Consider the following 24,381-nt stretch of genomic DNA (forward strand, 5'->3'; position numbering starts at 1 on the left):
AACTCCAAATTATAAAATGAATATGCTGGTTAGCAAGATTGTACTAGCAACACTTTCAGTGAAATTCAAGGCAAAAGAGACTCAGTTTCAGTGGAACTATGAGCCCTTGATTTGAATTTCAAGGATTTAGTCTGGACAATAGTGGTGAGTGTGCAGCCTCTGTTACATTGGCTACAGTGCACAATAGGCAGGGAGTTCATATGCACCTACTTTTTGTGATATAATGCAGTACATTACTTATAGCCATTTCACACCCCTGGTAGATATCAGTGAAATGCCACCTGGCTAGCAGGACAAAGGTTTCCAAATACTCCTTAGTGAGCATTCAGATCTTGAGATTTTGTATGCCAGGTGTTTTATGACCTTTTCTGCTTGCATTAACACTTAGCCACTCAAGTACTTGAATGCTTGCAGATTCTTCAAGAGTTACAAAATGATAAAAATGAACACTTCTGAAATTTTAGCAAGCTTTCCAGATTTCACATTTTTCTGTTTCTCAACCATATGAGAAAGTGGCTTTCTATTGTTTGTAAATCATATCTCAGAGTAGAATGCCCAGTTCACAAATTTACATGTAGCATAAACATGTATTCACATGTATCTCTATTAGAATTCATATATAGAAAAGCTCATGCACCCATGTAAAGGTAGAAAATAGATACTATCTCAAGCTTATGAACAAATAGGTAGAAGTCCGTTTTAGTGCACATTATTTTTTAATTATATTCTGGTATAACCAAATAGAATGTAAAATAAACTACTGGGGAATGAAGAAGTCAGTCCTACACTCATCGCTTGTCAGAATGAACAATATGATGTGACATGAAGATACACTACTGGTCTGCTCCTACCAGGGAACTACTTTTTTTTCTATAACAGAAGGATTGTTATGTCCAAACTTGAAATGCTAGCAGTTTACTTTCACTTATCAGATAAAGTCAGATGAAGAATTTTACTGTAATGGCAAAACCGTAATTTTTAGTAAACTTTATTATTTGTAATTTGCCATCCAAACTCCCCTTAGTCCAGCCAAAATAGTAATTTTTGTCATATTTTTCTTGTGTCAATATATTGTCCTGTCATCAGTACATAAAATAAAAATAAAAATAAATAGCTAGGTTTCTAGGTCTACCTTGTATATTTCCTGATATTCTTGAGATTCTTACTGATTAAAAGAAAATAGCTATTGCCATTCTCTGAAGCAATATCCTGATGCATATTTTGGTTTTGGCCTTGAAGTCGTATAAATTAGCTCTTTTTTTTTAAGATGTACTAATGGTAATATTTAATTCTGACAGCTTTTCTGTAATGGTACATTAAACATGAGATGAAAGCTAACAAAGAGACCACTTTACTGATTGGAATAGCCAGTAGATGCTTTATTACCAACAACATTTACTTTTCTTTTTGTTTGACCTTCTTGACTGTGAGGTTAAAAGCTGAGTAAGCCAACATAATGCATGTAAGACAACAGTTAGAGCAGTTACAGAAGTCTTTACATTACAAATACCTTCATCAGTGTCATCATCATCACTCCATATGATGTCAGACAGTAAAGAAATAAAGCCATAAAGCCAATCAGTGGATTCTTCCAGTGTCTCATGAATGATTCTCAATGGTTCTGTGCTGAGCTTGTTAACAGATCTTCCTGAGTGCAGAGTTAAAAAGAAAAAAAAGGTTTGAAAAGCATACCCATTTGGTGATTAAAGCTAATCTTCATTTTACACAGGACTAAATATATTATCTCCTTTAATACAAAAAAAGATTGTGAATATTAATTTTTATTATTCAAGGGTTTGAGGACAGCTCTCCTTTCTGTGCAAGACTGGTATAAACTGTATTCCTACTGCCCTTAGCAGAGTGATTCATGACCCAGTGGACAATTTGGTCTGATACTGCTCTTCAAGTTCTGTCTCTTCTTTTGAGGCTTGGTTAGGATAAAGATAAATATAGATTTGATTTCACATAATATTTACCCTTTTAGGTAATCTCTTCTTTTCAACCCAGTTTACATCACTGGCCCATGTCCCCTGCATCCAATGTTTATTTAGTATTCACAAATGTGGGTGTCCCACACCTCATATCACTTCTCTCCTCAGGACCTCTGTTTTACACTAGTCCTGGATTAGGAAATTACTGAGGCCTGCTTCAACTGCATGGACACATCACATCATTCCCATGGAGAACATGTAAAGGATGGGAAGAAGAAAGCTATGTACATTTGGGCCAAAACAAACCCGAGTCCAGAACGAAGGGGGTTGTGAAACACAAATTATGGCGCACAGCCATCTACACTCAAAAACATACACGCGTTTATGCTTCTTCTTTTAGAACTATTTTAGAGCTTAATTCACATACACTTGTACACATCTGTATATTTTACTAGTTGTCTTATTGCTCCTGTAGGCAAGTAGGTTGGCAAACAAGAAAGTTGCGCAATTCCATGTGCTCCATCTTCCCAATGTCAACAATTTCTTGCTGAGACCTGCAATGGAAGCAAGGCCTCTGCTCCCTACATGTCCACACTTCAGAGAAAGCAACCACTAGTGATTAATAAAAGGATTCTCTTAAAAGCATCTCCAGTTGTAATTTCACCAAAATTTCTCCCTACCCTGTTTATGTTGACATAGTATTTCAGATGAAATCTCTAGTCTCTGACAGGATATTTTGTCCACCCTTTCCATCCACCAAGCTCTTTTTTTTTTTTTAGAAATCTGTAGCAAATATTGTTTAGGAGGAGAGGTAACTGTCAATCAGTCTATGTCATTGTCCATTGTAATTGAAATATTAGACTGAACAATTGCCCTATGTATGTGAAGGTCTCCCACAAATTTAGACAGTCAAAGGTAGATCACAAATCTTATTTGCCATTGGCCTACTCATTTCTAGTAGTTTCAATAGAAATATATACACTGAATTTAACAGGATCAAGATAGAAACTATCTCTCTGTTTACCACTATCTTCCTGTGCAAATATTTTAATAAGAAATTAAATGCATGTCTCTTCAAAACTACTTCTGGCTGCAGAGTTCTGACTCACAAGCCAAATCTTAGCAGAGATCAGAAGTAGTCTCACGTGAACTTGCAGGTTACAAACACAGGCAAAGTACAGGCTTGAAGCAACTTCTTTGATGGCAACGGCATGAACAGTTATTTTCTAAAGAAGTGCTGTAATAAAAATGTTCAACTTTAACTTCATTTGAAATATAAATATATCACTAAATATTTCCTTTTATTTGTAATTAACTAATTTGAAACATAAAAGACCAGACTGAATTTTATTTTGGATCTGTTTGTTAATAAAGTAGATTGAATAGTTAGGTTAATATATTTTTTTCCTCCTGAAAATTATATTTTATATATATATATGTATATATGTTACTGAACAATCAGGCACATCAAATAAGTTAATCATGCACAATGATGGAATGACAACATTGTAAGGAAATATTTGTGAACTCTTCATTTAATGTACTGTTGTGTGCTACTGTGTTTGTAACAGGTTAAAAAATCAGAAAGTTTTTGAGTAGCGTACCAAAGAGTATTGACTTTGCTTATCAGAAGACATTTATTTATTTGCATTGGTCTCACACATTGAGATCCAGAGATTTTATTTTTTTTAGTTGTTTTGCCACAAATGACCTTATCCATTGTTTACCAAGGGAACTAATACCTATATCAGGCGATAAAAGTAAATCTACAACCCAACACCGGATGTAATTTGCACTGACTCTAATCTAGAGATGCTAAGAAGTGTATGCAAAATCACAGAATTTGCATGGCCAGTGGGGCTTAGGATAAAACTGAGGTTTTGATTCACAAGTAGGGAAGGTTTAACTTTGGACAGCTGCCCTAGTTTCTACTCATTATCTACCCACCCTGTGGGCACTGGTTGCTTAGGGATGGCTCAGTTGCTTTTACAGCCATGGGCTTTTACAGCTGCGGGGACTACAGCTGTAAAATAAACAAAAATGTCAGTGTATTTTAATATTTGGGGCTATAAATTAGCAGTTCACAAACTGCTTCACAGGTAGGAGAATTATTCCTCCAGGCAGGCATGGAAACTGCTTGGAGAAGAGCAAGATCAAGAGCAGAGGAAATTACTGTAACCACCCCAAGGCAAGCCATCTTTGCTGATGAACCAGAGCCCTCAACATCATACTCCAGTCTTTAATTCATAACATCTTCATAGAAAACTGTGAAAAGGGATTAGAAATTGTAACTGTCCAAAGGCAAAATTCTCCAGGAACACCTACACTAACAGATCCAAGTTGCAAATCCTGTTTAAAATAGAAAGTTCAAAAAAATCGGCTTGGGGCTGTGTAGATGACACTTCAGTGGTATTTGCAAAATTAAATTGTGTATACAAACAGATACCTTGAGATCCGTTTGCAGTGTGATTCAAGTGACACAGACCTGGAAAGATGTCAACTTGTGCACAGATTTCTTTTTAACTTTTGTTAAATATTTTCTTTTTTTTAAATAAAAATAATAATAAAAAAAAAATGCTAACGGTAATAATTCATCCTAAAGTGCTTAATAACACCACATCAGATAATCCTGAAGTGGAAAGAATTACTGATCAAATCCATGCTTCTAGCTCTCCCTGCAACTTTGACAATAACACAATATTTTTTACCTAGACAAAACACACATTAAAAAAAAGAAATAAAGCAATTCAGGGGGAAACAAGCAGAGAGAAAAATGCCACTTGTCTCACAAACATGCAAAGAAAGATGCATTTTTCCATTTTCAGAGGATTTTCATATTCTTGTTAATGTAACTGATAGAATACAAATTTTCATTACAACATTTGAGCTTGATATTTTTATGTAATATATATATATATATATTTATTTATTATTTCTTATTTGCAGATGTCCAGTAAGGGTATAATGTGATGATTTTTTTATTAAACTAGTTTTGTATTCAACATATTCAAATTGGATTAACTGTCTTTTGCATATCTCTGTCGGGCTTTTCATTTCTTGTCAGACCTTAGAATACAAATTATTTATAAACTAAACTGAAAATGCACTTCTCTTGCTAGCATACGTTATATAATATATAATGCATAATATATAATTTGTAACTAATCTATAGCTATAGTCTGTACTTATAATCTATAATAAATATGTCATGTATTGTGTATTTTGTGTCATATCTGTTGTGCCAGGAGTGCTGGCAACAGCAGGTGCAGGATCCTGAATACAAAGTGTAAAGAGGCCACGTGAAGACACAGTAGTTCTCAGTCCTGAAGTACTTCTCAGTACCTCACAGGATGTGAAGTTCTACCTTTTGCTGAACTGGTAAGCAGGGACTCTTTGGTAATGTAGTAGAAAAATACTAAATATTGATTGTCAATGGAGGAAGGAGAGGAAGGGAAGCAAATGGCTGCTCAACTGATTACGCCAGGGGATGAAACATAAGTAATACTGAATGCCTTTTCTTGGCAGTATGTTGTTTCATTTAATCACAGCTTAAATTCAGATCATCATATTGAAAGCCAGGTGTTGAATCCCTGGTGATTTCTAGACTCCCTCAAAAGCCAATGCAGAAAGCCTTTTTTAGGGCGATATGAATAAATTTCCAAAGTTATCCATCTGCATCCATCGACTAAAAAGGAAGACTGAAAAATTACCATGGACACGAGACCATATTTTTAGATAGTAAAGTATATGACATGGATCCTCTCAGTGTTACTTGTTTCACATTTAAATCTTTTTCACTGTACACTGATATCTGTAATTTTACATTCATAATTAATTCCAGGTCAATACAAGTATTTATCTCAATAAATTACTTGCATTCCAAAAAAGCAAAATTCCAAAAATGGGTACTACCAACAATGATTTGCTATAACATTTTATTTGGTTATGCCTTTTATTACGTGATGTAATATTAATGATGTTTTTCAGTTCAGTAAATGTTCAGCTGTACTTGTGCTGGGATTTTTACTTCAATTAGAATAATAATATTTTATTTTTTTTCTTTCCCAGTGGGACCTTCAGAATTTAAAATTGCCAGAACTTTCTGATGAGTTCTTAAACTTGGAAGAATTACAGATAATGGAGTATGAATCACAGTCAAATTGAAGGATTTTATATATTACCTTTTATCATAGGAAAACACAAATGAAATTTCCAGAATGTTGTCAACTGTTTTATATATCTGCAAGAAAAATTGGAATATTGTTTGGATTTTCTTTACTAAGCATACATAGATATGATTAAAATAACTTAAAAATCCTTTTGGATCTGCTGTAAGTATTAAATACTTCTGAAAACTCCCCATGTATTTTGAAATTGGCTTTCATGCTTGTTCCATCAAAATTGCTATAATCCTTTGTAGTTCTGCAGCGTTACTGGTACAAAAACACTAATTTGTTTCAAAATACGAGTACAAGAATTCCAGCCATCTAATTTCTCCCATTCTGAATTCTTGACTCACAATTTCTACTCCAGTTTATTTGGAAATAGATTTTCGTACCTTTAAAGTTAAGTGATATCTCACCTCAGTTCTTTGAAATCAATCAACAACAGACTTCCAAAGTCCTTCCATCAACATTAGGTACATTTTTTGGACAGGAAATGATTTTCATAAAGTGACAAAGTAATTTCAACTTGAGTAAAATTTATTTATTTTTTTTTTCAATTTAAGGAAAACTTTATTTGTTTATTTATTTACTTATTTGTTAAATTGAGACTGATAATAAGCCCTGTAACTGTGGCTTTTCAAAACAGGAATTGATTAATCACATTATGATTTGTTGTAACAAAATCTGGTTATATTTCATGGTCTGTGTCATTTATTCCTATGAAGTGTGCAAAAAAAAAGTGGCTAATTGATTTATCTGTGCAAATCACTTCAGTCGTCATTTCAGTCTTAATAATCCTGCCAGGAATGTGGTCTCCCATCAATCTTTTTTGCTTGTCAAATAGTTAAATGTATAGTCAGAGTTCAATCTATTTTAAAGTTTTTTTTTTTTTTTTTCTTTTTTAATTAATTTCAGTGACTGACTTAATAACTGTTGGATTCCATCAATCACATATTTTGACTCCAATGAATTGATTGCAATTAAATTACCAATGATGGTAATTATCTGGCGTAAGGATTGATCTATGAGATATAATTTAATTTATTGATAGTGACAAGGTACAGCTGATGAAGACAGAGAATTTCCGTCATTTTTGATAAAATGCAAAAGCCTAACACTAATTCTTCATAATAAAACATATCCCATTGTACTACAACATTATAGAGAGAACTTTATTTAAAATTTTTAAGGTTTATAAATTTATAAGGTTTTTGATTGTTATTATTAGCGGTCTACTCTGTGGTCATCTGAAGAGTGGTATCTAACATATAAAACTAAATACACACATAAACTCTTTCATTATTAATATTCCAATTTATTCAGCATAAGTGTCCCTAGGTCCTATTTCATAGACTAGCTCTTTTGTCATGCTTGCAGCATGATAGACGCTGGTGGGTATCATTGACTTGCACCAGTATAAAAATGATTCCAAAGAAAACTCAACTTCAATATTTCCCAGCAAATTCTATTTTATAGATACTTAAAGTGTAAATATGAAGACTACATTCTGTAGTATACTTTTTTTCTCTGGCTCTTTCTAACTTCAGTCCTAGTGAATTACATTGAGGTCAGGTCCACAGAGAAAACTTCACCTGAAACTGGACAAATGAATTTTACCTCAAATGTGAGCAAAGAAGTTATAAGTAGAATATACTTATATAGAATATGAATGCAAAAATATATAGACTATAAGTAGAATTTCCAAAATTTAGGAAGCAATTCACAATGTTTTGTAAAGTATCAAGACATTACAAGTACTTTTGATATAGACATACCAGCATATGTGTACAGGGACATCATTTTAGCATAAGTTTTTTATGTAATTTATGTGACGTGGTTTGATATTAGCTGAAAGGCTTCTGATTTGATGGATCAAACCCTAATGAGGTGGTGGTTCTTGAAACAGCCAGACATTTCATCTAAAATAATTTAAATATTTATTTTTGGCTCATTCTAAGGTTTCAATTCCCTAACTGAGAATACAGATCTTAACTTCAGATTTAAAAGGCAGTGCTGTTAAATAATTGTCCGACGGTATTTAAAAAGACATTTATCAGGATGAAATTAGTATATCTGTTTACCACTAATTCCTGGGAATATAGGGAATCTACTGATGACAGGCCTCTCCTAGCTGACAGACCTGTCTCAACCAGGATGTGAAAGTGAAGAGATTGCTATTGCAATGAACATTGCAGATCTGGGGGTTAGCAGAGAAGCAGTGCTGCCACATCCTAGCACTCTGCTCATGCCCATGCTTTGTTAGCCCTGGCAAGCAGAGCGCACATGCACACACGTATTCAGAACACTGCAGGCAAAGTGTCTTTACCAGATGGTAAACAGGGATCATCGCAATGTTGTGAATAGGTGGCTATAGCAGTTGACAACAGGATGAACCCAAGAAAGGCCAATAAAAAAAGGAAGAAACACCATTAGCAATCATGAACATTCTCAGCCGTCACCCAACTAAAGGTATCAGTTACGAAGGGTCATGGAGTTATTTTATCTATGAGGATCTGCTGTTATGAAGCAGAAACTGGAGTTCATTAGAAAGATAAACAATACTCTACAGATGTGAGATAATACTGTATGAATCAGAGCAATATAAAAATAGTTAAATAAGGCACAGGTATTTTCAAAAGTTACATATTCTATTGCTGAAATGAGTATATAGTACATATAATTTGTTCTAGTTGAGGATATGTATTTCTTCAACAGCAAATGACCAAAAAGTTACATTACCACAATTGTCAATGAAAGAATTACTCTTTTGTTCGTTTGTTTAAAATTAGAAATTTCACCAGTAAGACTCCAGACTAGAAATTTGGTTTGTATTTCGTATTCCATGGAACACTTGTAAGCATGCAAGCCTTATTTCTGTTCTTAGATCCTTCCCTATTCAAGTAAGTTTCTGAAGTTATGTATTTTCAACTTGCGTAGGCTAGACTGTTTGGGATGAATGTAGTACTTGTAGACCTGTAGAATTCCATAGGATGTCAATCTTTCCAGTAAAAATTCATTTTATAGCTTTTATTATTATTATTATTATTAATATTATATTATTAATATTATAACAATATTATAACAATATTGTAATAATAACAATAACAATAATAATAATAATTTTTAACTCAGCTGTAAGATTTTCTGCAAGGTCATAAATGAGAAATAGGTTGTCATCTGGGCAGCCCTTCTTCTGGGACTCAGTTTAAAGCCCTTTAAGTGTTATAGTTTTAGAAGACAGTTAAAAATATTTTGTGTGTTTTAGGTAGATACATTTGCAGAAATCCCTTATAATTCAATTAAGAATGTCATTAAGAACTTTTCAATGCATAAGATATTTACTCATGCTCTGGACTGAGACCTGTAAATACAGTAAAAATTGTATTTCAAAAGACTATATCATTATTTTGGTCAGTTCCAAGGTGAGCACAGCAGAGACCAACAACTTTATTTTTTCCTTTAACACCCCACTCCTGTATTCTGTGGGAGACTTGTACGGGGTTTTGCAAATATAGAAGTGTTTTTACCAATTATTTTAATTTGGTAAGACTGTGAAACACCTCTTACACCAAGAGACAAAATGATTTATTGTGTTAATTTGCTGCTGGTTTAAATGCTTTATATTAAGTAAGTGTAAAGGTATTATCAGTTTCAAAATTGCTGGATATATTGATATAAAATACAGGAGTAAATATAAGTACTCTCTTCTTTCCTCTCTCTCTCTCCCCCTCTCTTTTTTTTCCCACCAGTTTTTGGAAGTTACCAGTGAACATAAGTACAACAGGATGACTACAGCGGGATAAAATTACAGAAGAAAAATGGATGTATATACTCCTGGTAACATTTATCTCAATAATATAAAAAAATAATAGTAGGATATCTGTAATTTACTGAATTTAATGTGGCTTAAACAGGATTTGCAGTTTACAGTTTTATCATGCAGGAGACTGGGAAAATAAATGTTTGTGTGCCAATTACACAGTACAAGTTGCTTACAGTCTTGTTCATTATTTTCTTCAGTCTTTTTTTTTACCCAAAATGCAGATGTTAATGTGAAAAGCAGGTTCTTAATTTTTTGTTCATTTGTTTTCCTCTACTGGAAAAAATATATAAGTAGGTGTATCATTCTGGCTACCCAAGGCCATCCAAAAACTTTCTGTGGGTATAAGTCAGTAACAGAAGGAGCCATAAGCTGAGACAGGGAAATGATGACTTCAGACTGTGTTAGTCAGATGCTGATGCAGGAAAGCTCATAACAATTTGTTTAGATATTTTGCTATTAATTTAAAAAGAGAGGGAAAGGGAAGGGAAACGAAGGGAAGGGAAGGGAAACGAAGGGAAACGAAGGGAAGGGAAGGGAAGGGAAGGGAAGGGAAGGGAAGGGAAGGGAAGGGAAGGGAAGGGAAGGGAATGGAAGGGAAGGGAAGGGAGAACAATAAGAACATTAATAAGAACATCTTACTAGAATTCCTGCAGCTTACTGTGGAGCTGGGAGCTCCATGCCTCCATTCCCGTCATTGGCATGCTTTACCTCCACAAAGATCTGCCTGTGCTGTGGGTCTCTGAAAAGCCTCTCTGTGGTTGAGCACAATGAATTATCCACCACAAAGAGCCTGATCTTTTTTCTTTTATGAGAGTAGCCACAAGAAGAGGGCAAGCTGGCTACATTTTATGTGTTCTGTGTTTTCACTTGGATAATTTTCTGGATAGTTTGGACTTTCATAGATTTGGTGAGATTTCATTTGGTTTGATTTACTTTGGCTTTTAGGTGACTGGTAAACTCACTATCAATTTACCCTGAATATTGAACACTCTGGAGCTGAAATTAGGGTGGTGCTAATTAGCTGTAATTGGTCACAGAGGTGGTAGGGAATTCTGAACACTTTATTAGCCCATTAGCAAATGTGGATTCCTGGGCAATCAATTTTTAGGACTAAAATAATCTTAAGTTATTTAGTTATGTGTACGAATTAAAATATATAATCCAGTTACGTGTATAAGAAATGCGTGAAATACATTCATGAATTATGAAGCCAATTAACCAAGTGCATTTTTTTTAGCACTCAGGATGGCAGTAATAACAAACTGTTGCAAAGCACATATCAAACCAGAATTAATCTTTTTGCTTTTCTGGAAATACTGAGATTGTATAAAAGATCTTCCAGTGTTGTATGCTACTTATTGCATATTCACACACATCATATACTGCATAAGATTCATAGTGTCTTATCTCAGGTTTTTGTAATACAAGTCACCTTCATACCATATTAGAAATATTTCAGCTATGTTTATAATTGTAACATGATAGGAATACAAACTAATTTTCTCCTCAAAGGAATGAATATAACACACCAAAGTGAAACACTGAAGAAATTATTTTCCTTCTTCTGGGCAGATAGAATAGAGGCAAATCTTTCAACACTGATATAATTCTTGGCTCATGCTTCCCTCATATTTCACTGCCAAACTTGATTTGCAAATTCTCAGATGTTCTAACATCTGAACAAACTTTCTTACCCATAGCTATCAACGATGTACAGTTTTGCATGTACATTCCATAATGCAAGGTCCTCCTGCAATATTTTGTATCATATCCTGTACCTCCTGAATACTACAGAATATTATAGAATTTAGGATAATTAGGTTCTCAATGTATAAAATTACTCAAAATATATCTTATGATCTTTCTGTAAATGGAGCTTCATGTCACGTAAGTTCAGCTATCTAGAAGATGTGTTACTCTTCCTCACTTCTAAAGACTCCTTTTCAGACAGTGAATAGAGAGGGCCTCCCAAAAAGTGATTTACCACATCTAATTTAGAATGAAAGCAAGCAAGTAATTTTCATTTTGTTACATGGGGGACAAAACTAATTTTGTTTAAATTGTCAAAGTTCCATAACTCAATAATTTACTTTTAAAAGAATATGAAACCAAAGCAAAATCTGTGTATTGGCACTCTCTAATCATAGAGTCAATATGAAGCTTATGCTGATAAATTACAAGGACACATAACAGCTACAATACATATGCTAATACTATATGTATTTAGGAACTATTTTCCATTGAGATAATGAGAGCAAAAATGTTAATTATTCAAATAAGAAAACAATGCTTGAGTTAAAATTTAAAATGCATCCTTTCTGCTGAGGTCAATTTTGTGTGATTTTACTTAGCTCCACAAATAACAATGTGTAATCTCAGGGTATATCTGGGTAAAATCATAATTTAGTGGGTTACAGATCCTTTATCTGCCAGAGGCTAGCAGCTCTGTAGGAGAATCAGGAGGAACAATTCTATGTATATGCCTCAGCCACATGGTTTCTAGCCTGTTTTACTATGTTTACCCACTACTGTTTTCTGCTACAGTCAGATTTGTGCAGTATAGTCATTACTAGTGACTTTACTAGAGGGATGGCATTTCTGGAACAGAAACATAATGACAGTCTCCAGTGGGAGTCAGTAGGTCAGAGTCAGCCCCAGTGTGTAGGTGTGTGACAATTTACCCAGCTCTCCCACAGCTCTCCTAGCTTAAGTCCTTGCTTCTTCCAAACCTGGCAAAGGGCTGGCTCTGCAGATGTGCACAGTATGATTTTAAGTCATCCCACTACAAATTACTGTGAAACATATATGCTAAAATCCACAGGATTAATTATACTAATGAGTGAGTGAAATCTTGACTACAAAGCTCGACAGATTCACTCCCATATGTGAGGACAGAAGAATCTGCTCCATCTATGTGTGTCCACAAATCTCTGGCTAGGTGCCTTCTAAATATCTTATTCAATTCTAACAGAGGTTTTCACAAAAACATGCAAAACATGCAGTGACATAGACGTTGATCAGAAGCACCTCTGAAGCTCCTCTGGTGCAGTCACTCTCAGCAAGGGACTGTTGCCAACTCTGGATCCAGCCATATATATGACTGGCCATTTATATATGGCCATATAGTCAAGTTTTGAAGACTTCCAGGTATGGAGAATGTGCAGTCTCTCTGGGCAATCTGTTTCAGTGTTGCACCACCCTCCCAGACATTTTTTTTTCCCCAGTGTTCAACATGAAACTCCCAGGCTGCAACTTCAGGCTATTGGCCCTTGGTATATCACCTGATGCTTCAAGAAAATAACCTTCATAACTTTTTGTCACCTGCCGTCTTTGTAACTACCTTTTGAAAATCTTCAGGCTGTTCTTAGGACACTTCTCAGTTTCTTCTTTAGACTAACCAAGTTCTCATCTCCTAGCTTTCCTCATTCATATGCTATGCATAATTTCTAAAGTTGAACTTCATGGAACTTCAAGTAAAGAAATAGGAAAGAAATTGGATGCACTGACTTAAGAAAGACAAGTGTTATTTCAGGAAAAAAATACACTGAATATACCGTGTTTTATAGATTAAAAATTATACAGTTGAATACAATTTATTTGGAATTTTGCATTTACATTTAAAATTCGGGACATTACTTTTAATCATTCTTGCTAAACTGAGAGTCTTGAAAAAAACTATTTATTTATTTATTTATTTATTTATTTTTTAGTGTAGGTTGTTCAAGGAACACTGTCAAACCCAAGAAAAACTACCACTGGGTTTTAGATTTAAGAAGTCACTTTACAATATGCTCCAAATTCTCCTCTGTACAGCATAGCTTCACTGGAGGCAAGACCAAACTGTCGGTGGGTGAAAATCATTTTAATATTAATAATCCCAGCCAGGTGCTCCTATGTGAAATGTTTATTTCCATAGAGTTTTTTATGTAGTAGGTTTCACCCGGAAAAAAAATGGACTGAGCAGGAAGTCAAGAACTGAAACCCAGGGGCCATGATAAGAGTTATGTAGCCACTGTTATATTGCTGGAAATACTGAAAGCAGTCTAATAAATCTAGGTTGGAAGTATCACAGTAGTTCCTTCTCTTAACATTTCACCACTAAGAGCTGATTTAAATGCTGGCTTAATTAATCACTTAGGAACAGAAATATCTTCGGGAAGAAAAAGAAATGAGCCTATGAAAATACTGAAGTATCATCTTTCAGATATCTCCACAAAATATGAACTCTGCAGATTAAATTCTACATTATTTTATTTCTATAGCCTGATCTGAAAATGTCAGTTTCCATCAACACCTTTGGGATTTAAGCTCATTTAACCATTACAACATGAACATCAGATTTCCATCTGCTTAGAAAGTTTCCTTCAGTTTTCAATAAGAATACAGATTCTCATTGCTTAATATTACCCTGAGTGGTATACGGAGCATGCATGAGCTGACAGACAATCTAGGAATTACTTAGTTTAGGAGTTTTGTCTGAATTATACCCTGGTTCCTGACTGCTTACTGAAAAAAACATATTGAGAATATGATTGATTGATTGATTGATTGATAGTTAATATGGAAAATTGTGAACAGAATATGGTGGCTTCTCTCTCTTGGTTTACATCTACTTTGTTGCGTTATATATGGTGCCCATATTAAAATCTGATGCCTGTTTTGGAAGGATGGCTCAAGAGGAATTTTCTGTTTTGCTGGGATTCAAGTGACTTCCTTCTGAAAACAAAGGCAGATGAGAAGTAAAAAATAAATAAATGAAAAGAGGTTTTCCATATATTTTGTCTATTTTTCAAGATTCTGTGTCATCTGTTGATCCAAGATTGGTAGGCTTCTTTCAAGCTTTCTGCCTCAAAAGCTTTTTCAGTAAATCTTGAGGTCAATATTGATATATAGCAGGACAAAAATCTATGGATTTATCAGTAAATTCCAGGAAATTAACTTTGAAACATCAATTCAATTTGTTTTGAATTAAAAGTCTGAAGTATGAATTTCAATTCCTAGTTAATTATAGTGACAGATGGGATAACTTTAAGTCTGTTCTTTAAGAAAGAAAAGGACCCTAATAATTTATTTCCTATTTTGCTTACACATTTCACAGTCGGTTCAGCACACTTACCTCACTAAATTTTTGCTTCCAAAGTGGCTTGCTGAATACTATGCCCCCTTTAAAACACACAGGTAGTTTGTTCTCTATTATATATTATTGCCAGCTACAAGGAATAAAAATCAACTAGTGATGAGATCACTTTTATTCACCAATCTTTTTTTCCCCATTATCAACTGGAATCACAGTCCTTCTACCACACACATATGCCTTGCCCTCAAAAAACAATATATACACCAAAACTTGAGCTTGTATATTGAGTTTGATCAGTTTAAACTGGACTGAATTATTACCTTACTGAAGATATGGATGTGACTTAGCTAATGTTAAGGATCTGGTCCTTTGTACTTTTGTTTTTTGAAGACGAATTTAGGCTTAACATGTTTATAAATGATCTTTTGCATATCGTTTGTGATTGAATGGTGTAAGCAGGTATCAGGATACTCAAGGAAACTAAGAGAGATTTTAAAATATATTTCAGAAAATATAAATTAATAATTCATTTTATTAGTTTTGAAATAATTTTATATACAAATTGCAAAACAGAAATCTGACCATGCATGCTCACGTACATATCATATTGCTGTTGACATATGCATTTTCCAGGATAAGGATGGGCTGCAAAATGGAGAGATTTAAATTATAAAGATGTATGAAGTATAAACTAATATGTTCTGACATTTCTCACTATATCTCCTCTCTTGGTAAACTCGGCAGAGACACTGTGCTGACTCCAAGAAGGCGAGAGACATGCATATTTACATAATACACACTCCTTAATAAATTTTTAAATTTTAATATACAAGATGTCAAACAGAATATGCTGAGTTTTACCTGCAAAGGCTTTGTAATCCACCAAGTCAAACATTACAATAGCTACTGCTGACCAGGTAACAATCAGAGCGACAACAAGAAGCCATGCTGCTGGTGAGCTGAATGTTGTCACTAGGTCTTCCGTAACTGATTTCTTGCCCACTTTCATGGATGATGAAGGAACAGATCCGTTCTTACCATCTATTATTGTCGTGGTCGTAGACATACGTCCTAGGCAAACAGTGAAATCAGAGGACATAAAATGTAACATTTGGAGCCCAAAAATCAAGAATATGACTGATATATTGAAATCCATCTGTACTCAGAACATTTAAAATAAATGTAAATATTGCATTATTAAAGAGAGGCTCTTGTGCTTTCTGGAAGGAAATTTTCCTAAAGCAGGGCCACAATTAGTAAAGTTAATTTGGGAGCAAATTCTGTGGAATAACCTTGACTGGCCTTTCTGATTATTATGAGACATTTTTTAGTCTGCCACAAATAACAACAGACCTAGGAGAGTGATTGATGAAAGTATAAAATATCATTACTCTCCAAAGGATTGTCTTGTTATGGGCTGTAGGCCAGATTCTTAGGTGATGTGATTAAGTGTACTTTCATGGACTGTAATGGGGTTAACGTATTTACGCAACCCAAGGTTTGGCTGGAATTCTGCTGTCAAGGACATATATTGATGGCAATGAGAATGTTTATACCCCATTTCATCCAACAGAAACACAAATGTTTTTTATGTACAGTATCATTATGCTTTGTGAAGAGGCTTATAGCTGATTTTAAATATCTTTCTGCATAACATTTTTCACTTAATTAAATAATCTCCATAGAAGCAACAGTTACAAAGCCAAAGAAGACCTAATTCCAGAAAGCATAGGTTTGGACCTAGAAAGGTGGTAGGAGGGTGAGTACTAACATTAGCTAAGTAAACTGTTGATACACATTAACTGTTTAAAGGACAGTTAACAGCAGTGACTTAATCTACTTCTTCTTGAGATATTAAGAAAAGTAATTTCTGCACACAAACCATAATTATGGTTACTGGAACCTGCCAACATTTGAAATGTTTTCATATCACACCTCATAAAAGAAAATGGTACGCTAAAAAATCTTGGTTGGTACTTCTTTTCCAGCATATGCAACAACAATAGTAAAAAAATATTCATAACTCCACAGTTAACAAAAGTCAAAGAGCACGAAATCTCCACCAGCTTAGTTTACAAATCTGCTTGTAACCTACTGTTAAAATATTCAAAGGTATGCTACATATATTCCTGGTCTAGTTGAGTTAATTTGTAACTAACTCTCATTAATGAGTATCAGTGATTTCAGCGACACTTGCACACACAAAGATCTAAACTTTCAAGGAATCAGGTGACGCCTGGTTTTCTCATAACTTTGCTTCTTACCTTGACATCACGTATCTTTGGTCACAATTGATACAACCTGTAAAGCTGATAATTTTCTAGGATGATGAAGGTAAGGAAAGTGACAGAGCTGCACTATAGAAAGATAAATAAACTTAGCCTTTCACATAGAAAATGGCAAATAATCATTTAGAAACTACCACTAGAGCTAAGGTATAAAGCTGAAGACTTTCAGATGGTTGCCATCACAAGATGTATGTAGCCTCTATTTCAGAATCATTATATTGATATTCTTGAAGAAATAAAGGACACATTTATTCTTATATACATATGCACCTATACTTATCCCCTTCAAAAATATTTTGTCTATTATGTAGTACATTGCATTTTTGTTTATTTCCCTTATCTCTATCTTTTAAGCCTGCTTCTGCTCAAGCATCCTGACACTAATCAGTGCCTTGCTTCAAGCCTTGGAAAGCTGCTCTGCTAAACAGCAATGTCGTATAAGCAAAACAAGATTCTCTAAATTTAATCTTATTTATAGAATGTTTATTCTGCTTGTAAATAATGTCTATCTTCTGGGATGCAATTTGTACATTTTTTTAAAATATAGTTTAAAATGATCACTGCTTCCATTTCTCCAAATACAAATTTTGGATCAAACATTTCACAGCAGGAGAGAAAATATGCCAAGTGACAACTAGAAATAAAGATCAGCTTACTGAAGTCTAATTCCAAATCAATAGCATTTTGTTATTCTACTGCATACAAAATGTAAGTAATTTGTGCATACAGCAGGTCATAAATGACACATCATGCCTTTTTTCCCTTGGGGATATCAGTCAGGGTTTATAATGTATGAGAGGGAATAGAAAGGTACCGTCTCATCTTGATAAATCTGATTAGTACAGCATATCTCAAATGACATACAATGACAGATATTTGCAAGTTATAATAAAAGCAATTAAAACTCTCTGTGTAAATATAGACATATACATACAAATATTTACCATTGAAAGGATCATATTCCTAGGACTGATGCAATGTAAAAATAGTTGCTTCTTATTTAGTACCTAACTTTTCAAATTAAGGGTCCTGTATGGTTTCCCTGGTGAAGAAAAATGTTTCTTACAATTTTCAATCTAAGCAATGCTGCAGAGACAAAGCTGAAGTACGATGGAAGGTTATCTCTTGCACATTTTTGGCTGTCAGTGTAGCTGAGTCAGATTTCCCCTTGAAAACACAGTATGCTGTACAAGAAAATCAGTTATGGTCATTGAAGTGAGAGTGAAACGCTAATCACCCAAATTTGCTTGCAAGTCAAGCGAAAACCATATTATTGTACTGCTAGATGTTCCCAACGCAGATTCTTGCTGTATGAGTCAGGTATCTAAGAAAGGTCTCCAGTGTTATAGGTGCTTTAGGGTATCAGAGACACCCTCACTGGACTGGGAGGCATCATCTACAAGACAGTAACTTCTGAACTGCTTAGAGGGCAGGCCTAAACCACTGAAAACAGGAAATAGAGTTTCATGTATTATGATACGCCTCTGCCTCTATTTACTAATGTACACAAAATTCGCTGGAGGAGGTTATTTCAGGACTCCTAGGAGGGACATTGTTTGGTGCTACATATTCCCATGAGGTGTGGAATTGACACTGCTGTAATTTCTTAACTCCAAAAAGGAAAGGCAATAACACCAAGATGATTGCCCTCCCCACTATAACCAATCTACTCTGTTATTGCAGTGCCCATGGGTACAATCCTGATGCTTTTCTCTGCCTTGTCTTTGTTTTGCGGTGCCCAGACGTTGTGTGCTTTGTTGTCCATCTCTTACTAATGTTAACCTCTTTCCTAAGCCTGCAGTGATGTTATTTACACATTTAGACCACTAGAGGACGAAGGGACCTACATATGGCCAATGTTCTTCACCAATCCAACTAGCAAGAATTCTCCTCTTTCTCTGAAAAGTAACAAAGTTGAGCAGAGCTCCTCCCCAGAGGGAGAGTGTCAGAGGGACTTCAGCTACCCATTGAGGGAAAGAGAAAGATGGGTGTATTTGCTGCCTTGGCTGTTTTGAAATCACCTGATGGAGCCTATCACTTGAGAGTGGTCATTCAGCAACAGGTTAAGATAAGATTCCAGATATCCTTTCCACCCATTTAATACATATTTTCTCTCCCAAGACAGATTTCACTGTCTGCATTACAGCCAACCAGAATCCAAGTCAGTTTAGTATACTTAGGTGAATGTTGCAGTGGATCAGGAGATTCATGAGCACTTTGGGTTGTGATTGCTATTGATTTTCAATGATGTTAGGAACTTAAAAAAGTTATATATAAATTTCAATAAAAAGATTACTCTAGGGATATACACCTCTGACCCCACATCACAATTTCTCATGCACATAGAACTACCCCATCAGGTCACAAATGTCACCTTTATCAACATATAAGATTTTATCAACAGATCACCATCAACAGATTATCAACATCAACAGATTAATTTGCTAAATTCCAAACAGTTAAAATTCAGACATTCTTACTATCACTCTGGTTTCAGAGTTGTCAATTAGGATACAATCTGAAGACCCATAAGATTTCATAGGTATAAATAAACTTTGAAAACTGGTGAGAATGTTGAGGAGAATACTGTGAAACATTCAAAGTTCGGAGTAAGCTTGTAGTTCTGTCAGGTTAGATAAAATACCCTTTGTATTAGTGCATTGATGTCTCCTTAAGGTATAATAGGCATAGGAGTACATACATGGTTAAGGATGGGCACTTGATTTTGCAATTCAATAGCTAGACTTTCCACTACCCTAGCAGAAAAAGAAAAAAAAAGCAAAAAAATAGCACCCCTATTCTATATAGACTCATTCAAATGTAAAATAGTCATGTTCTGTATTTATGTTATTTCCTAGTTGTTTTATGTACTACAGCCTTTATCCTGCCAACAGCAGATTAAAAAAAAAAAAAAGTCAAAATACTTAATGTGAAATGCTGTTTTAAGGATGGGTGTATTAGAAGCAGAGGGCTAGTCAAGCTGCTAGGAAAAAAGAGATTGTTCCCTTTTAAATAATAATTTTGTTGCTAGGACAATTCAGATGGGATGAGAGAAGCCTTAGTGCAATCTGCTCTAAATGAGAGAAATGGTAGATTTTGACTTGTCTGTTCTACTTCCCAGATGAACACTCCAATAAATAGGCTATAGAGTATTCTGGATTCAGGTCATTGATGGCTCCTGTTTGACCTATTCCGCTTTACTGGGAATATTTAAATACTAATTAAGAGAGCAGAGTAGAGAAAGAATGACTGTATAAATTGACACTGTATGTTAAGCACCATCTTGAGCCTTGGGCTTTAACCTGATGACCTTATCAATTCACCACTCTTGTGATCAGGAAGGCAGCAGTCTCAATCTATGGAAAGGGAGGTGCTGCTGGGACAAGAGGACAAGGGATTAGGACTCTTCAGTGAAGGACTGTGCAATGGATATACAATAATCTTCTTCATTTTTCAGGCCCAGCATAACACCTTTACTGAGTCCACAGACCTCTGCAGCTCTCACAGTAATCACTCTTTTCCAATGCAGGGAAAATGCTTTCTCTTGTTCAGGTGATACTTATGCATGACCATGGATTTCTCTTTCCATTTCTCTGATGTGGTCTCAGCACCTTTGGTTTACACAAGTGGAAAGGAAAAAGCAGAATTTCTGCTTTGGTTAATCATTAGAAGCTTGCAAAAAAAAGATAAAAAAAAAAATAAAAAAAATGAAGCAACAATATTCTTCTCTGAAGCAGTCTGTTAACTTTTGCCCAGAAATCTTTTAATCTTTTGCCCCATTATACGTATACAGTCACTTTGCCAGCACTTTCATAGGCACGAGGAGCTGGAAACTCTACATTGGACTCATAACTTTTGCCTCCTTTATACATTCATTTGGGAACAAAATGCTGAGCAGAAGGAAGAGAGACCCTCAGAACCCATCATGAACACCTCAACAGAGAGCCTTCAACTCATTATTTGCACAGAAATCTACAAGACTAGCACCAGAGGCCAAGAGATGCAGATACTGGATGATGAGTAACAGTGCAGAACAGCTAAGAGAAAGAGCAAGAGGAGTCCAGCTGGGCAAAGCACTGCCCCACTGTCCTGCTCCATACTGCCACTGCCCTGTTCCATGCCGTCCCCTCCCCAAGCAGCCATGCTGTCCCAGATGGAGCACACCATGGAGACCCTGATTTCACCTTCCGCAATTATGCAGGGGACAAGAACCACCTGAGCAAGGAGGACCTGTGGGTGTTGAGAGAGAACGAGTTCTGGCGCTGGACAAGATCATGAAGGACCTGGACTAGTGCCACAACAGCAAGGTTGGCTTCCAGAGACTGATCTTGGTAGTGGCCAGGCTCACCATTACCTGCAATGAGTACTTGGTGGTGCACAGGAAGCAGAAAGGCAGGAAGTGAGAGCACCTGGGTGGTGCCCTGATCCCTCACTCCTGCCAGACCCCAGTAAAGCAGTTTTATACTATATAATATGGTTTTATATTATTTATTTATTTATTTATTTGCTTTCAGAAATAGTATGGCCAGCAGGACTAGGGAAGTGATTGTCCCTCTGTTCTCAGCTCTGGTTAGGCCGCACTTTGAATATTGTGTTTAGTTTTGGGTCCTTCACCACCAGAAGGACATCAAGATACTGGAACATGTCCAAAGAAGAGCAACAAAGCTGGTGAAGGGCCTAGAGAACAAGTCTTTTGAGAAGCATCTGAGAGAGCTGGGGTTGTTTAGATTGGAGAAAAGAAGGCTCAGGGGAGACCTTATTGTACTTTACAATTACCTTAAAGGAGGTCGTAGCGAGGTGGGGATCGGCCTTTTCTCCCAAGCACCAAGTGATAAGACCAGGGGAAATGGCCTCAAGTTGCACCAGGGGAGGTTTAGATTGCATATTTGGAGAAATTTCTTTACTGACAGGGTTGTGTGGCATTGGAATAAGGTGCCCAAGGAAGTGGTTGAATCACCATCCCTGGAGGTCCTCAATAAATGTGTAGATGTAGAACATAGTATGGTTTAGTGGTGGACTTTAGTACTAGGTTAAAGGTTGGACTGGATGATCTTGGTGGTCTTTTCCAGCCTGAATGATTCTGTGATTTTGCTCTCCTCCAAATGCAACATTTTGTTAGCCTCCACTTATCTAATACCTTAGCTGGTAAAGCAGGTGATTACAATGGATTTAAGACCACTTACTGTGTTGTATCTGCAGTCCTGGTATCCTTCAATTGACAGTTGTTTGGGAACCTGCTTAGAGCCACTAATGTGCATCATGTTTCCTATTGGATGAACATGATAATATGAGGGCAAGACTCTTCTTAACATTGATAGGTCGATGGAAACAGAGAAAGATCTTAAACAGACACATTCAGTTTGTCTTTGAAAGCTCCTCTCTAATCATTATTGGCAACAGGCTTTGTGAGTAGGGCAGACAGCTACAGTTCAGCCCAGAGATAGGTGGCAGACACCTAGTGTAGGTCTTCTGAATGTGAAAGAGCTTTTGCAAGCCAATGAGCAGAAATGTGACAAATGTAGGAAAAAAATATATAGAAAGAGCTGCAGTATAAATCTCTTGAGAATCTGACTTTCAATTATACCTTTTTTTCTGTTTCATATTATATCCTAGTGTGTGAATGAAAGAATACAACTGGAATAACTGGAAGGAAACAAGATACAGGAGTATCACAACAAAACCTCTGGAAAACTACTCAAACTTAAAAGGTAGTGTCTTTCCAGGCACTACAAGGCTTAGAAAGCTGTAACTGGACTGCCTGTGAGGGAGCATTTGCAGATTTATTGGTGACCGATAGTTATAAAAATGTAATATTCTTTATGAAATGCGGAAAATAGGGTTGGAGGTTATGCAGCAACCAATTCTACATGACAAAAGAAATAGAATAGAGATTATGGAATAGAGAGAGGATGGAGCATGAAAATTAACTGCACAACTGAATTCAGAAAAAATACTTACATATGATGCTGTGTACTCTTTTAATTTCCTTTTCTGTTATTATATCTGTATTGGTTTTATTTTTGATCAATAGAGAGCATCTGATAATCTAAAGAAGTACATTCTGTTAATCTTTTCCATTCATTCTCCAAGAAATTATGTACACAGATATTTTGATCACACCAATTTCAATAAGAAGTTTGTAGAATAAAAGATACATCCTATCAAGTAATTTCATTATCTGGTTCAAAGAAAATGTGTGCTATATACAGTATAAGTAAATAATGCTACTATTAATATTATTAATTGTGTACTTTATATGGTATAAGTAAATACTACTACTATTAATAATATTATAAATAATCTCAGGCGAAATTAGAGGTTATTAATTTATATTCTAAGTTGTGATATATATATGGGTATTGAGTTAATGACTCTTTCTTAGGATACAGTACACTACCACATCCTATATGGAAAAATCAAAAACAAAAAGTAAAGATTCTCTGAAGAATTGTTTAACTAGTAATAGACAAAACCTCTATAACTGTATGAACAGAAGATACCTTTCCAATGGCATATGGCCACATTATGATAGGGACTGGGCAAAGGCATGGTGAAAAAGACAAAAACAAACAAACAAACAAACAACAACAAACAAACAATCAACCAAAGAAACAAACCAAAGCAAAACAAAACAAAAACAAACAAACAAAACTCTTTTATAAAGACCATTGCTGTAAGCAAGGAGGGCAGCCTGGGCATCACCTCTGCAAGAGCCTTCCACACCAGGGGGAGAAATCCAAGTGGTAGCTATTAAATTTTGTTTGACTGGGAAAAAAGAATATGGAATGGGACAGTAGGAAATCTTCTACAATCAGAAAATGCAACTTGCTACAAGTGTAACAGGAAAAAAAAATCTTCAGAAAACTCTGGTAAGGAATAATATGTAACTAAAAAAAGGGCTTTTTGCCCCATACATTGACTCTGCAGGGAAGATCCAACCAAAGTCTTACCAAAGAGCAGCCCTCATAACTTCGCAAGAGGAGATGTTTATGAACAGCTGTGATAGGTAGTATCTGTATTTTATGGGACGGACCATTGAATCTCATTGAAGCGATAATAATATTAGCTGTTGCTTTTTCTGGAATAGGCTGAGGTA

The 24,381-nt window shown here is 35.4% G+C and overlaps 1 protein-coding gene and 1 pseudogene across 2 annotated transcripts in view; one reads left to right on the forward strand and one right to left on the reverse strand.

Annotated features, from left to right (window-relative positions):
• TRDN (triadin) overlaps positions 1–24,381 on the reverse strand; it is an 85,013-nt gene that overhangs the window by 38,848 nt on the left and 21,784 nt on the right. For both annotated transcript variants that reach the window (XM_040552723.1, XM_040552724.1), the window contains exons 2-3: positions 15,859–16,068; positions 1,511–1,648 (exon numbers count right to left, since the gene is read on the reverse strand). In XM_040552723.1, coding sequence (XP_040408657.1) covers positions 1,511–1,648; positions 15,859–16,068 — 348 coding nt within the window. The remainder of the gene's footprint in view (positions 1–1,510; positions 1,649–15,858; positions 16,069–24,381) is intronic.
• LOC121067855 lies at positions 21,427–21,688 on the forward strand (annotated as a pseudogene).

Source organism: Cygnus olor, chromosome 3, assembly GCF_009769625.2.
Source record: "Cygnus olor isolate bCygOlo1 chromosome 3, bCygOlo1.pri.v2, whole genome shotgun sequence".
Lineage (NCBI taxonomy): Eukaryota > Metazoa > Chordata > Aves > Anseriformes > Anatidae > Cygnus > Cygnus olor.